Genomic DNA, 16,245 nt, shown 5'->3' on the forward strand with positions numbered 1-16,245 from the left:
TCTCAGCAAACATACCATCGTGACTCTCCTTGCTTGACAAACTGACGGCTTGCTCGTCCTCCTTCTTCACGGGTATCAGCCCCTCCAATACAAACAGCATTTGTTGCACTACATTGCACTGAAGCACTGGCATTTGCAGCTTCACATTCTGCACGCCCCAGTTATACACTTCCACGAATGTATTCTCAAATAGTTCTGAGAAAATTGACTTCTCCCCGGGGGCACGGTTTTTTAGCCAAGCTTGAACGACTGCAAAATTCGTAAATTGATGCATAAAATGGAGATTAAAACTAGATGGAATGTAACAGTCCAGCCAGCTCGACAGTACAATACCCTGTACCCAAAACAAGCTTCCTCTAGTATTGAATATATGTTGTTTTATATGAAATGGTCTATGTAGACTCAGCCGTTTCCGAAATCTAGGCTTTCACCCAGACAGACGGATTAAGATTAGAATATATAACATTTGTTACATACTCTACATCTACAAGTAATATGCCTGTTTACTTTGACTGTTCGGGTACAGGGTATAACAGCTTGCTTGTTCCTTACTTGGCCGTGAGTCTAGACCCGAAGAGCTCATATAAACCATTCCATTGCGTGAAACAGTCGCCGGCGAGGCATTATCTATATTGTGCGGCTCGAAAATGATTTTCACAGTTGGAGCCATAGTCAGACGATCTCCATTTGCCAAGGTGAGCGTCTTGTTGTCATCTAAAACTGAGTTCAAGTTTTCTATCCAGATACTGTCCACCGGTCCGTCCAGGACCAGCCAGACATGCTCGCCATTCTTAACTTTGAGAGTTTTTCTCCAAAGAGCTGAAAAAATACCATCAGTCCAGTCATTAGTGGCCACATCCAGGCGGCCAAACATCTGTGCAGCTGTTATTGCTTTCGGATTCATGCGCATCTCACGATGGATATCACCCATCTGGGTCATTGCCTTCATAAGTGTTTGAATACAAGTGGTTTTTCCTGCACCAGTCGGCCCCAGCGTCATTATGCCGTGGCGAACGTTTTGCGTTTCGTACAGCTGGATTAGTTTCAGAACCCATGGAGGATGATAGACCAGGCTAGATTCATTTGTTTGGTGCAAAATTGCTGCTTCTAGCTCGTGGTAGTTGGTTTTCTCAAGAGTCTGGAATAAATTAAAGAGACTTTGTTGCATGAACCACATATACTACGATATGTCCGATATAACCTGATTTGGAAACAAGTCCGACACTAGCGACATAAAAAGTGGCTCATCGTCATCAATCAGCTTGGAGAGATTCATGTCTCGCAGGACGCGCATTACAATCGTACTCTCACTATCCTTCGAGTTTCTTCGCTTGGCGGCTCCTAAAGTTCGCAGCACAGAAAGTATATTACGAAGTCCGAAATCATAATGCACCTGTTTGGTTAATTGCTCCTCGCACAATTTGTAAAGTGTGTAAAACTTTCGGGCTAGCGTGATATTCTCAAGAAAGCCACACGAGGCCAGCTTCACCCGTATAATGATTTGCCTGTCCGGAACCATCATGGCAACCGTGCGAAATTGTATTTTCAAATTTTCTGGTAGCTCCTTTCGACCAGCATATCCTGGATTCTGTGTACAATGAATAATTAAAATAGTTGTTATATATATGGAAGTAACAGCATAAGGTGTTTACATATTTACAATAAACCCCGATTTTAAAACCTTAACAATTATAAATTACTAATTTAAGTTTTGCATAAAAAGAATTGCTCAGTTTTAGAATTAAAATCTTTAAAAAACAGAACCCGCTTCCCAAAAAAAAAAATATAATTACTCAACCCCGCATAAGAAAACTGTTCAACCAACTCATTGCAAATACTTGCCTAATCAAACAAATTGCTCTGGAACCGGTTGTAAATTATAGGGCTGGTCCCAAAACTATAATGCATAATGTTTACAAAATCTGGGACAATGCAACAATGAATATAATAATATTCGCAGAATGTAACGGCAATGATAACAAAATGCACTTAAATAAATTTAGCTTTTTGGCTCTAAGCTGAGGATGAAGTTGAAGCTTCTAAAATACAAGGTGTGTTCCAAAGTAAACAGGACTTTTTAAAAAAAACAGAACAAATGGTTTTTTCGGCAAATTCAATTTATTTTATTCAAAATAGTCTCCTTCTGCTTAAATACAGCTTTTTGCACGATCCAAAAGCATGTCGGACGAGTGTTTTAGCTCGTTGGCCGGTATGGCCGCCAGTATGCCGGTGCAAGCCTTTTGAATGGCCTCTACGTCTGCATAACGCTTTCCTTTCATGGGCAAATGCATTTTTCCGAAAAGGTAAAAGTCATACGGTGCCATATCAGGTGAATACGGCGAGTGGTTAATGGTTAAAATGTGATTTTTGGTCAAATAATCGGTCACCAGCGTCGATCGATGAGAGCAATTTTTGGTCGTCAGTCAATTTGTGCGGAACAAACCGTGCACACACCTTTCGTAAGCCCAAATGTTCGGTCAAAATGTGATAAATCGATGTTTCGGAGATGTTTAATTCCATTTCCATCAATTTCAATGATGATTTCGGCTGATTTTTGATGAACTGACGCACAGTTTCGATGGAACTTTCGGTGATCGCGAATTTCGATTGATTATGTGCTCACGACCCCTTTGAAAACGTTGAAAACACTCGTGCACTCTGCTACGGGATAGGCAATCATCGCCATAAACTTGTTCCAGCAATTGAAACGTTTCGGTAGAAGTTTTACCAATTTTAAAACAAAATTTAATGTTGGCTCTTTGTTCGAAGCTCATTTTCGCACCGATAACAAAAACATACTGACACTTAAAACGCAATAACTTCACTTCCAATCGATGAAATGTCATGAAATTCTCACTGGACAATCGATAAAGATAGCAGATTCTAACGCACCAGTCGACATATAGATAGCGCCACCAGGGGGTGCTAGATTCAAAGAGTCCTGTTTACTTTGGAACGCACCTTGAATATGTACATAGACACGAAAGTCTCAAATTTCCACTGAAAAACACGAATATTTCAGGCCTCGAGTAAAAAATAAACAATCAAAAAACAGAGTATTTAGTTTTTGATACCCTGGCCTCGGAAGGCAAAAAGGGTAAAAGTGTATTAGGTTTGTGCAAAGTACAAGTAAGTAACAGGCAGAAGTAAGCATCTCCATCCCCGTTGATGGGCAAACAGGACAAACTTGTTAGAAGATAACTTTTAAGGTCGTTTTGAATTTTGCGCTTTAATTTGTTGTACACTTATAATTAGTAATAAAGTGTTACACATCATTCACATCAAAATAAATATACACCACGGCGCGCCAAGTATTATAGACAATCATGGTAATTTGATAAAGATATGAACCGCTGGGATATGGCGTCAACTTGAACATATCGTCCTTAATTACAAAATTGTCGATGATGATGCTGTGCTGTTGGGAAAAAAGAGGGGTTATGTTTCCATATAATTAAACTCAATGCGAACTTACGTCATAGGGGCATGTATGATCAAAATTCGATACGTTCAAAATACAGATATGAATGATTCTAAAAAGCGGATAACTGTTTTTACGTTTTTGGTAGTCGCAGAAGTCAAATGTAAAATTATACAAAAATGGACGGTAACCATTTAATTTTTTCATAATGCTAAAGTTAACCTTCAAAAGCATGGAAACTATTATTAAACAAAATTCGCCTCTCTAATTTTCAGTGCTTACCAAAATGTTTGAAATAGGGGATTTAAGCAAATCGATTTGCATATTCAATCCCACAATGCCACGACCCAAGACCTTAAGATCGCACTTTGAAAAGTTCGAGAACGACGGGTCAAGGTTCTTGCACTTAATGTTCGTAAATCGTGAATAGCTCTTAACGAGGACCACGGTCAGCAAAAATAAAAACGGAGCGGCGAGCTTCATGGCTATGATCGTTCTGTTCTCAAAAGAAAATTGTGTGCATTCATAAATAATAATTTATTGGGCGACTAAATGGGCCACGATAAGTACCGTAATTAGTGGCGAAAACCAACCGTTTAAAAATTTAATTAAGACAAATATTTTGTATCGAGTACATCGTTGTGTCCAAGAGCGCGCTCATCTATAAATTAATGATGTATGTATATACGAGTATATGTATTTGTCCAGAATCCAGACTCTGTTATGCATAACGGTTTGGTAATGACAGATATGGTCGATTAGTTTAATTTGCATATATGTATGTATATACTTAGAATGGAATGCGGGAGTCGAGCAGGCCCAACTCTTAAACAGCATGTAAAAACTGTTCTAAATCAAATTAATTTAATCAATATAGATGTACACCCAATTCTGTTTTTACACGGTTCTTTTTTACACGGTTTTAATTTAACACGGTTTGAAAACTAGAAATTTTATATATGATTACTCGACCTTATTCCATTTAGCACAATTCATTTTGCATATTAATATCTTTTTTTTACACGACTTTTTATACCCTGTACCCGTAGGGTAAAAAGGGTATATTAGGTTTGTGCAAAGTATGTAACATACAGAAGGAAGCATCTCCGACCCCATAAAGTATATATATTCTGAATCAGCATGACGAGAGAAATTGATCTAGACATGTCCGTCCGTCCGTCCGTCCGTCCGTCCGTCCGTCCGTCCGTCTGTCCGTCCGTCCGTCTGTCCGTCCGTCTGGATGAACGCAAGGATCTCAGAAACTATAAAAGCTAGAATAACCAAAGTTGGCATCCAGATTCTCCTAGGTCCGAGAAAGGACGAGTTTATTTTATTTTTTTTATTTTTCGCCCGCTACAGAATTTCGTCAATAGCGTCCACATTTCAAATGTTACCTAAACCAAACTTTGCACACATAATTATATTATATATATAATTATCTACTGTTTTTTAAAATTTTATTTAATTCGGTCAAATTTAAGAAAAGTTATTAGCAAAACAAATTCTCGCCAGTACAACCCCCCAAACTGCAGCAACAAGTTCGCTCTTCTTCTTCCTTTTTTTGCTGCTGCTATGGGCGCATATAACTCAGTAACGGAAGTTTACCTGGGTACAGGGTATTACACTGTCGGACTTGCTCGACTGTAGCGTTCTATCTTGTTAGTTTTGTGCGAGTGTACATGGAACAACAGAAGGAGGCGTGGAAGACCCCACAAAGTATATATGTATATTCTTGATCAGCATAACAAGCCGAGTCGATATAGCCATGTTCGTCTGTCTGTATGATCGCAAGGATCCCAGAAAGTATAAGAGCTAGAATAACCAAGCTTGGAATAACCAAACTATATATCCAGTTAGTGATTATATATCCGTATACCATTATTCATTATGATAGGGTGATTAGAAAGAAAGTTATAGCCATATAACCAGGCCCAATGCACACATACATACATATGTACAAGTACACCAACACGAATGGACACGATTCTAATGTAAATGTAATTTAATTAATTAATTAAATTTATTAATATTTTTTTTTTTTTTTGGTGGGGTGGTACAGGGTATTTAAGAGTTGAGCCTGCTCGACTTTAGCATTACTTTCTTGTGTATCGTGTAAATACCGAATTAGGTGTAATTGTGTTCAGAGTATATTAGGTTTGCGGGAGGTGGAAAATGTAACAGCCAGAAGGAGGCGTTTTTAATTTTCTTAATTTTTTTAATTTCCAAAATTATTCTAAACATATGTACAGAGTATTTCAAAGTCGGGACACCCGATGGCTGTATGTGAGTTTGTATAGTATATGTGTGCAATACATAGCTGCTGGCAGAGCTTCGGCAGATTTTACATTATGGCTATAGGTTGCTATCAAATAGGGCTATCACGATTAAACACATACCTCCCATAATTCTTTGAATTTTTTAATCAAGTTTGGTATTTACTTCCGGCTTGATCAAAAAATTCAAAGAACTAAGGGAGTTATGGGAAATCACTAAAAGCATGGGGGTGGGGAAAAGGAGGAAGTTCTTGCGCAAAAGCCCAAAATGTATGCATTTTGTCACTAACACTTGTTCCCTGTTCGCAAGTCTCAGGTATTTCATAAGCAAATGCACTCACCATCGTTATAAAAATTCCAAATTCAGGATTCATCTCAATAGTATCTCCATCGGTAAAAAGGAACGTTTTCTTCTTCTCCTTCTTAGCAGTAAGTACGACGGCCACTTGCTGAGCGGCGACTGACAGAACCGGCAACTCAATGCGGTTGAACTCGTCGAAGCAGCCCCAACTTCCTGATTGGGCAAGTCCCTTATAGATACGACCAAGACCTCTACAAAATCATAAAATGAAAATGGAATCCATTAAAGTTTTTGGAATCGTTATAAGTGCTATACGAGCCTCTTTAGTTATTGTTAATATAACTTATCTCTTGGAATTATTTTTAATCTGCTGGTAAAAGTAATACCTTGCAAAAAAGGTTCAAATCGAGCTATACAATTTCATATATATTTATGGTTTTTCCAAATTCATCATTACATTTACGAACCTTTTGATATCCTGTACCCAAAGGGTTACTAGTTTAGTGTGAGTGTACATGTAACACACAGAATGAGGCCCCAAGAAGGAAATGCCCATATGTATGACAAGACAATTCGATATAGAAATGTCCGTCTGTCTGTCCATTCGTCTGAACCCCAAAAGTTCAAATAGTGTAAGTGCCAGAAGAACCAAACTTGGTATCCAGATTGTTCTAAGACCACAACTAAGGAAAACAAAGGAAACATAAAGGACATTTCCCAGCTGCTAATAGGGCTTGAATGTCTTAGATCATACGTGTATCTATAATTTTGAGGTGTACAAGCCACATATATGCCCTGGTAACCACTCTGGGACGGGATTGCCGCTATCCGCCCTATCAAACGAGCAATAGCAAACAGCACCAACCATCTGAGGGTGTATTTTGATGAGCTTTCCTCTAAGCAAGTTTCCGCGATCCTGGTCTGCTTAGTGCTTAGGATCTGTTAGGTGCCGCAATGAATGCTTAAGGCAGAACACTTAGAACACCTTTGCGAAGCTTGACATCCCATTATTAAATTCTGTCTCGAAGATGAAAATGACCTGGTCTTGGATCAGTCGTGGACTTGACCTTTGTCAGTAGCGCACTTTTCCTATCCACCTCCTGGAGCCGTGATGTGTTTTCATAACAGCTTTTGAGGATATCAGGGCCCAGTACCAGTTCTTATGGAGGGAGAGGATTGCCTTGCGGTGCCCGAGGGAGCCTTTGGAAAGAAAACAGGCTCGAAACCCGTGTTATTTTCGAGGTCCTCTCGTTCCCAGAGGTAAAACAACAAATGAAGTACAGTCTGGAAGCGGTGGACCACTCTTTGCCCTTCGTCAAAGAAAAACTGGAAACTGGAGATAATTCTCTCGCCAGAGCCTGGCCAACAACCCCCTACGAAATCCTCGTCATACAGGCCAATCTATCTGTTGGACACGATGGTTAAACACGGTGCATCCTTTGAGCTAAGACTCGTAATCCCTAAATGGATGTAATTGTCAAATTTGAGTTGAAAATTCCTAAAAATACGGGAGTTATGAAAAATCACTAATAGATAAAAAAAATTTGTCCTTTTATACGGAGAAATTGACATTTCTAAATCGACTCGTCTTGTCATGTTGAATATAAATATTTAGTGGAGTCTGCCGCGAGTCATTCTGTGTGTTACATACATATACACTCGCACAAACCTGCAGGGTATAATATAATAATGAATACCAAAATTATAATTACCTGTAATCCATTTGATCGGAGCAATTAAATACAACAACGTATTTAGCCAACGTTTTCCCCATGTCTTTGACTGTTTCTGTTTTTCCAGTGCCAGCAGGGCCACATGGCGCACCCCCCATACTCAGTGTTAAGGCCTGGGCCAGAGTTATATAGCAGCTGTGGATTAAACAAGCACATTGATGAGAAAACCAACAACAAACGAAAGTTTAACTACATATGTACTTGTATATTGTAGATCAAATATTTGTACCCAGACTAAATGGTAGTATTAAAAAAGCATTAGGGTCCATTAATGTGCAGAGCATTTCAAAGTCAGGGCCGTCGACATTAGTTTTTCCACTCGTTAAGTTTGTTTTTGTACATTAAACAACGAGATTCAATTTCAACACACCATTACTCCCGAAACTGGACCAATTAAGTTTATTTTGGCCCAATCATCAGCCGACCAATTTATCCTCTCTTTGCAGCAATTTAGTCGGGCGGAACGCATTTCCCTGTAGCAAGCCGATTGTTTTGCAGCTCGTTGGGCTTGCAAATTATTTTCCCATAATCGCCTTTTTATACCCTGTACCCGTAGGGTAAAAAGGGTATATTAGGTTTGTGCAAAGTATGTAACATGCAGAAGGAAGCATCTCCGACCCCATAAAGTATATATATTCTGAATCAGCATGACGAGAGAAATCGATCTAGACATGTCCGTCCGTCCGTCCGTCTGTCCGTCTGGATGAACGCGAGGATCTCAGAAACTATAAAAGCTAGAATAACCAAAGTTGGCATCCAGATTCTCCTAGGTCCGAGAAAGGACGAGTTTATTTTATTTTTTGGAATTTTCCCCCCCTTCCCCCGCTACAGAATTTCGTCAATAGCGTCCACATTTTAAATGCTACCTAAACCAAACTTTGCACACATAATTTATATATAATTGTCTACTGTTGTTTGTTTTATTCAATTCGGTCAATTCTAAGAAAAGTTATTAGCAAAACAAATTTTCGCCAGTACAACCCCCCAAACTGCAGCAACAAGTTCGCTCTTCTTCTTCCTCTTTTTGCTGCTGCTATGGGAGCATAAACCTCAGTGTCGGAAATTTACCTGGGTACAGGGTATTACACTGTCGGGCTTGCTCGACTGTAGCGTTCTCTCTTGTTTACACTTAAGCTACGTTTTAAATCAGGGATAGCGAATAGTGTTTTTTTTTTTTAACAAAAAAATCATTCAACATTAGTAACTTTGAAAAAGCGAGGAATTTTCCAATATCATTTCTTAGTATTATCTATGCATTTACACCATGATTTAAAATTTTTAATTTTCATTCTCTCAAATTTTTTTTTTTTATTTATTATAATTTATTATTTAGTTTTTTTTTTGCTAAAAAATAATGAATATTAGTAAAGTTGTAAAGTAAAACTCAAAATTAATCATTATATTATAGGGAATGAATAAACTAAAAAAAGAATCATTTTTTTTGTTTAATGTTAACTAAATTACTGTCGGATTTTTTAGTGAGTGCGAGTGTATCAATAATCCACTCACCGATCTGTTAAAGGTGTGATGACCAAACGGTCTGTACATCCCAGATACTCATTTTGGTAGGTGAACGTAACATCCGTTACGGAAATCCAAGTCTTATCTAAATCTTCCTTGAAGTAAAAACGACACTGCTTCAGCCATTCGAAATCGTTTGCCGACTTGATGTTCATGCGGCACTGAAAGTTAAAAAAACAAATCGAACCCAAGCCCATGCGAGCATATTCAAAACAAGAGGGAGGACTTACCAAAATATCGAAAATATCGCGCTGGTGGACATGAATCGTGATCAAGGTTTCGAAATTCGTTCGCTCCATTTTTGTTAGATTCCGCGTTGTCTGATCTATAAGCGTATTAAGCATTTCTAAAAACTTATTGTTTGTCTCAGACATGACCTTCCTCTCATGCCTGGCCTGCATCAGCGCCATTTCTGCATCGCGCGTCCAAACCATTTGTATACCCAATAACCCGATTTGAGCTGGAACCTTTTCCAGAAAACCCAATAGCGTGAAATTTGGATCGTTTATTGTCGCATATGCGGTACGAATGATCGAATGCAGTGACTGCTGTGCTGTGACCAGCAATTGAGTTAGCCATGTCTCGACAGAACCCTCAGCTCGGATCGCTCGGTCTAACTGAATCATTTCGCCCTCACTCGATATAATCGCCATCATTTTATTATACTCAATATCGTGGAACTTAACGTGTCGCGTATTATCGAAGATCGAGAGCAAGTGATTTTGTATGGTGTGCGAATCGGAAGCTTGGCCCAGTATCTCGAGTAGAGCTGGATCTGACACGAAGAAGAAGCGTGGAAACATCATGCGCTTGCGTTCTAGGTATCCACTCAAGGATTTCTGACATATCTCCAGCTGCTCTTGCAAATGGGGAAGCAATTGCTTTAGCAAGTCGTCACCCACACAGCAAGCAACCACTCCCGGCGTCTCATGCGCCCGTTGCATTATCTTTTGCCAAGACTTGTCAATTTTCGAAAACCTTTTCGCCTCCTTCGGCAGTTGCTTCGCAATATCGCCACCCACAAACACGGCTTCCAGATACACCCACATATTTTGCACCAGAAGCCACCGCTCTAGTATTTCATTGGAGTTGGACAGATCGTAAACCCACTGTTGTATCTGCTTGCGGAACGGTGCATTGTATCGGTTGGAAAGCAGAGAGCCAAGTACCATTAGGCTGTCCTCCAGCTGTCCGATCGTTTCGGCAGTGGTGTCGCCCCGCAATAAGAGCTCTCCACGATTATTGAAGCTCATGAATTGTAATTCGTGGACTGACCACTCGTTTGTCACTTGCTTTAACTTGGCCTCTATATCCTTCTCTTTCATCGCGCTTATGCAAATGTCTTCGATGTCCTCCTTATGCTTCAATAGCGGCGCCTCCAATATGTTCTTAAGCGAGAAACCCTCCGAGTCGAACTCGAAGATGTAGCGAGTAACATCCATGATCCTTTGCCAATGGCGTGGTTTCATGGCTTTATTCGCCATCAACTCCAACAGGGGGCACATATCGTTAAAATCGTCGATGGTCTTCTTCAGAGCATGGAAAGCGGGCCACTCTTTAAGGCCCTTCGGTAGTTTGCGACAACGGTTTTGGAACTCCATTAACTCGTTGTTTATTTCTTCGATGTCGACTTCGCTCCACGGAATATCATAGTAGCTGCTGACACGATCAATCACGTCATTGTAGAGCTTGTACAGTTTTTGCAGCAAATTAAGTTCTTTTCGTATTTGACCTAGCTCTGGATAGTCTGTTTGAGGTAGACCGAAGAGTTCCTCGCCACTTTGATAAGTCTGTAAGCGACGCCACATTCCTTCAAAACGATTCTGGAAAAGTATCAACCGATCGGAGGCCTCCCGTGGTGTCAAACCGGCCTGCATGGGGCCTGCAGTACGATACTCCGTCACGTAGGATATTTTGTCCAGCTTGAAATTGTCCAAGTTAGTGCGCAAATCATCCTGGAAAGCCGGTTGCATTTCCAGTAGTTTCACTTGAGCCTTCAGGGCGCAAGCTAGCAGGTTCTGGAAAGTGATCCGTAGATTATCCACCAAGTCGAATTGTTCCCGATCGACTTGTACTTCGTAACGCGTGAGGATATTAAAAGCTTCCTGCAAAGGTACAATTTAATTTAAACTATACCTGCCTAATTATGTTTACTCACTTCTATTGGATCAATCCGTAACTCCATATCAACCTCTTGCTCGCGAATTTTTCCCAGTGTTTCCATTATCATACGCACATCGTCCAGGTCTCGTATGGGTCTATCCAGCTTACGATCCATTTCGTTTATGACAGCATAGACGTAATCCATTTCCTTCTTATACTTCTTCTTCATTGCCTGTCCGATTTTGTGATTGCATGCTGCAAAATAATAATTTAATAAACAAAAGACTTGTACACTTTTTTAAAAATCACGTATTTATCATTTTGCTTTTTATGGAGCAGTGTTCGTTATCGTATACAAAGAATAAGTGACTGACTGTAAGCTGGATCGGGCGGGATTAGGGTGGCAAGCAGCTGCAGATTTCCCAATTAGTTCCAATCGGTTAACTCTTAAAATGTTCGAAAGTTTTCGATACGTACCTCTATTATAAGTATTTTTTTTTATTTCCGGCTGCGTGCTTTCACGGCCCTTTCTACCATCTATTTAAATTCTTTAGGCGTGATTCTTAGTTAAAAATAAATAATAAACCCTACCCATTGCCCATCCTAGCCCATTACCAGCACGGCAGAGGACCTAACAGTATTTTTGGTATGATAAGCAACGAATTAACCGATTTAGATGAAATTTGAAACAATTATTATGGATTATTGTTATTATTATTATGTATAAATTATGTGTGCCAAGTTTGGTTAGGGTAGCTTTTGAAATGTGGTCGGTATTGACGAAATTCTGTATCGCGGGGAAGGGAGGGAAATTCAAAAAATAAAATAAACTCGTCCTTTCTCGGACCTAGGAGAATATGCATACCAACTTTGGTTGTTCCAGCTTTTATAGTTTCTGTGATCCTTGCGTTCATCCAGACAGACGGACGGGCAGACGGACGGACATTTCTAGATCGATTTCTCTCGCAATGCTGCACAAACCTAATATACCCTTTTAACCCTGCGGGTACAGGGGATAAAAATATTTCTTAAAGTATTCTCATATTATTATTGCTAGGTATATTGTAGTGTTTCCTTGGCTGACACCGACTCCAAAAATATCAATAATTCTACCTACAATATTGTAGAAGAATACACAATTATTTGTTTACTTTTTAGCGCATATTAATTTGAGTTACTTGTAGAATTGTTTGAAGTCGGTTTATGTTTTGTTAAAATTGTTGTTTATTAGGTTCAACCTTTTCCTGAGCTAACAACGCTACACAAGTAATTCAGAAAAATTTCGGAGGCAAGCTAGGCATGCTCATTCTTAACGTTAACATGAATAGTCCTAAATTGTAGGATCAAATGGATGCAGGCGCCGCATGAGAGGAAACCAGAACCAAATTCTGTTGTCAAATTATACACCTTTTAATTCTAGAAGTGAATTGCTCTGACAACGATAATTATGCTTATGATTACGTATATACATACCATTTTATATGGGTACATGGGGTAGGGAGCTGATGGAAATGAGACCTGCTAGGAGGTACATACTCGTCCATCCGTACTTACACAACGTTCACTTACATTTTATTTCGATCGCCAAACCATACTTGAGCCTTTCATTGTACACAGCAATGCACTGGCCAAAAATTTCCACGTCCGGCTCCATCAGTAGGTTTGTATCCAAATCAGAGAGACAACGCAGTGTAGATTCAAATTCCTGCAGCCCGAAGTCCATTAGTTGTCGCGTTGTGCGATCGTTTTTCCACAGGAAATGGTATGGTTTCCAGCGCTTGATATATGTTTGCATATCGGGCTTGATGTTTTTGGTGCAGCTCGACAACTGGTTGAAGGCTTTGGCCACCTCTTTGTTGTCCATAATAGCCGAATAAAACGACTTGAGCATGTGCGGCATCTGTGGCTTCTCCTCCGACGCTAGGCAATAGATCTTACGCCTACGATTCTTGTTGTTACCCTCATTGTGGTTCCGCCCAGTGCGCGGTTGCACCGTCATGGAGACTTGCTGTAGATGGAATGATATTTTAATGGCTATTGGTTATACAAGTATATAGATATTGAAATGCCAAATGGATTACGCACTGGTGGATCTTTGCCGCTGGACCATTGAGCCACACCCTTGGCAATTCCCGTTATATTCTTGCCCGCTGTTACCAAAATTTCTTGCAGCTCGTCCAAGTTGGGCTTTATTAGGACGTTCGGGATCTGCAAACTGGCATGGAGTGCGAAAATCGGCTTCTTTGTAGCTGTTTCGTTCTCGTCGGCTATGAAGCGGCGTCGAATTGTGTCCAATGCGGCGCGTATTACCTTAATCAGTACGTCGATTACCTTACGACTATAGTATCGGCGCATTTCGACGACAGCATTACACACCATGTCCTGAAACCAAGACGGAATAGAGCGGCATTGCCTTTTCGATTGGCTTTCAACACTCTGCTCAGCATACCTGCATTCCTTTCGGCAAGCTGTCTGTCGTTGTCAGTAGTATCAAAGGATTTTCAAAGCAGGACCATAATATGCTCCAGTCCTGTTGCTGTCCTCCTCCTCCACCACCTCCTCCTCCTCCACCACCGGCACCGCCACCGGAACTGCTGGCCGCTGCAGCTGTTGCATTAGCACCACCAGTTGCGTCATCCGTTTTTCGACCAGTTTGTTCAGCTATATGCAAATTGCCAAAATTAATTCAATTTTAATTAATAATTAGTATGAATACAATATTGCATACGTATACGTTTGCATGGGGTTTGGTTTTTGTGTGAAAAGCTCACAAATTCATTAATAACCTTGTCGCATTAATGCTCTGTACCTGAAAGATATAAGGCTATATTGGGTTTGTGAAAAGTTATAAAGCTAACAGACATAAGAAGGCAGACCCCATGAAGTACAATACATATATGTATGTGTATTGTACTTATATTCATATTAGCATAAGTCGAGCCTATTTAGCCCTAATTGTCTGTCCGTCCGTATGAGCACCTATATCTCAGTGTAAGAGCTCGAAACGCCGAATTTGGCCCACAAATACTAATAATACAAATACTTTGTGTGTAGAAGTGTATTAAAAATTGGCCTCCTTTCCTCTACCTTCCCACTATTAGTCATTTTCCATAACTCCCAAAATTCTTGGAATTTTAAATTTCGCAATTGCGTATGTCAAGTTTCATCGAGATATGTAATTTGTAAAGGAAGTTATAGCAATATATGTCATCTCTTCCCAAGCTTTGCCCACGACTGCTGTTGTTGTTGCTGCTTTGCTCAACTCTGTACTGCACACTTGCTCAGACTTGCTCACACACAAACACATACAGGCACAGACACGCATAGACCGCATAGTATAATTGATAGCAAATTTTTATTATCAATTTTCTTCATTTTATCCTATAATTCTTCTACACATAAGTACAGGCTACTTTTAAGTCGACTTAAGCTTTTTCACTTTTATCATCTCAATTTTTTAAATATTTCATAATGAGGCTGTATATTTAGCTGTTTGGAAGAGTTGGAATAATTCTGACTAACAGTAAAATGGTTTAAGAATATACCTTAATTAGTTTATTTTTGTTTATGTACTTAAATTAATAATTATACTCGAAGCATAATTAATAAGTATGACAGCACGCAGTCATCATGAATTTATTTTATTTATTAGCTTGAATATTTTAGGCCTCTGCAGAAATGTAGTACTCACCATCAAATAATGTAATCACATCGTTCCCAGCTATTTCCTTGAATACAACTGTGGCTTTGTCCACCAGACTTAAAATCTCTTCAACCGCCTCTGACACCATCTGGCTCTTACGATTAAGTTCGATAGCAGCTTTTCTGTTTTTCAAAGTAAAATTTTGCAAAATACGATTAATTGTAATTTTTGTAAATAAAACGAATGCCTGGCTCTTTGGTCGTCCAGACTATTGAGCCAATCGTTAGAATATGTCCTTCCAACCCCGATAGTATCTAAGTACGTGTTTGATATTTTTATATTCTGCACTCAAGGGCTAAAAGCCTGAGAAAGGACAGGTTTGCTATTTTTTCTGATGCACCCTCACACTCCCCCGCTATTAGTGATATTTCAGAACTTCCGTAATTATTGGAATTTCGAACTCAAATTTAAGACTCAAATGAACAGACATTGACGCAATCCCGATGAATACTATATTTGATGCTACTGGAGCATTACATATTCATACGATATGTGTTAAATTTAAATTAATTGTGAATGAATGAATCGAGTTAGTTTTCCATTATAAGACTTTACCGTTACCCTTCGCAACTATTGCATTAAAATATAAAGCGGACTATTTGTGACGTCACTATTGCACATTGAACCGTGATTCAATAAGCAATGTTGCTGGAAAAATGTTTAAGCACAACATCTGGGTGATCTGGTTGATAGAAAGATCAATTCACCTGCATGACTCTTCACTCTTTTCCAGAAATTCGTCCACCGTCCAAATCTCATCATCTGAGAATCATGGAACAAATCAGATAAGTCTATAAACGTGTCGAAAAAATAAATAACTGAACCTCCTGGTAGTATCTGCAGCGATACGTCCTGCATCCACATGAGTACGTTAAGTATGCGATTTGAGTAAATATCATGAACTCGGGCCACCAGAACTTCAAAGCTTTCAATAGCTTGCTTGCACCGGTCGTAGAATTGCGTCCAGTTGTGGTTAGTCCACTTGTTAAAAGAACAGATTGGGTTAGGAAATAACTAGCTAGTTTAATCCCATATTTACTTACGTTTATTTTTTGCAGTCCCGGATTGAGCATGGCTGTCAAACGAACCAGTTGAGGGAGAAATAATGGTCGTACCTCCAGTTTCACAGCTCGGACAGTTGAAAGAAACATTTTGACAAGACTCTGTGGGACAAGGAAGTATTATAAAGT

General features: G+C 39.5%; 1 protein-coding gene across 4 annotated transcripts in view; it reads right to left on the bottom strand.

Moving 5' to 3' along the window:
* The window catches only part of LOC115628455 (dynein heavy chain 5, axonemal), a 38,872-nt gene that overhangs the window by 14,967 nt on the left and 7,660 nt on the right, over positions 1-16,245 (bottom strand). For 2 of the 4 annotated variants that reach the window (XM_030524568.1, XM_030524569.1), the window contains exons 9-23: positions 16,099-16,218; positions 15,880-16,036; positions 15,763-15,817; positions 15,044-15,177; positions 13,802-13,959; positions 13,438-13,734; positions 12,922-13,360; positions 11,408-11,607; positions 9,480-11,354; positions 9,238-9,410; positions 7,708-7,863; positions 6,036-6,246; positions 1,202-1,588; positions 553-1,138; positions 16-249 (exon numbers count right to left, since the gene is read on the bottom strand). In XM_030524568.1, coding sequence (XP_030380428.1) covers positions 16-249; positions 553-1,138; positions 1,202-1,588; positions 6,036-6,246; positions 7,708-7,863; positions 9,238-9,410; positions 9,480-11,354; positions 11,408-11,607; positions 12,922-13,360; positions 13,438-13,734; positions 13,802-13,959; positions 15,044-15,177; positions 15,763-15,817; positions 15,880-16,036; positions 16,099-16,218 — 5,182 coding nt within the window. Of the gene's footprint in view, positions 1-15; positions 250-552; positions 1,139-1,201; positions 1,589-6,035; positions 6,247-7,707; positions 7,864-9,237; positions 9,411-9,479; positions 11,355-11,407; positions 11,608-12,921; positions 13,387-13,421; positions 13,735-13,801; positions 13,960-15,043; positions 15,178-15,762; positions 15,818-15,879; positions 16,037-16,098; positions 16,219-16,245 lie in introns of all 4 variants that reach the window. The other 2 variants (XM_030524572.1, XM_030524570.1) reach the window with 1 other exon arrangement.

The sequence above is a fragment of the Scaptodrosophila lebanonensis genome, unplaced genomic scaffold (genome assembly GCF_003285725.1).
Source record: "Scaptodrosophila lebanonensis strain 11010-0011.00,11010-0021.00 unplaced genomic scaffold, SlebRS2 tig00000118-arrow-arrow-pilon, whole genome shotgun sequence".
NCBI classification, from domain to species: Eukaryota; Metazoa; Arthropoda; class Insecta; order Diptera; family Drosophilidae; genus Scaptodrosophila; species Scaptodrosophila lebanonensis.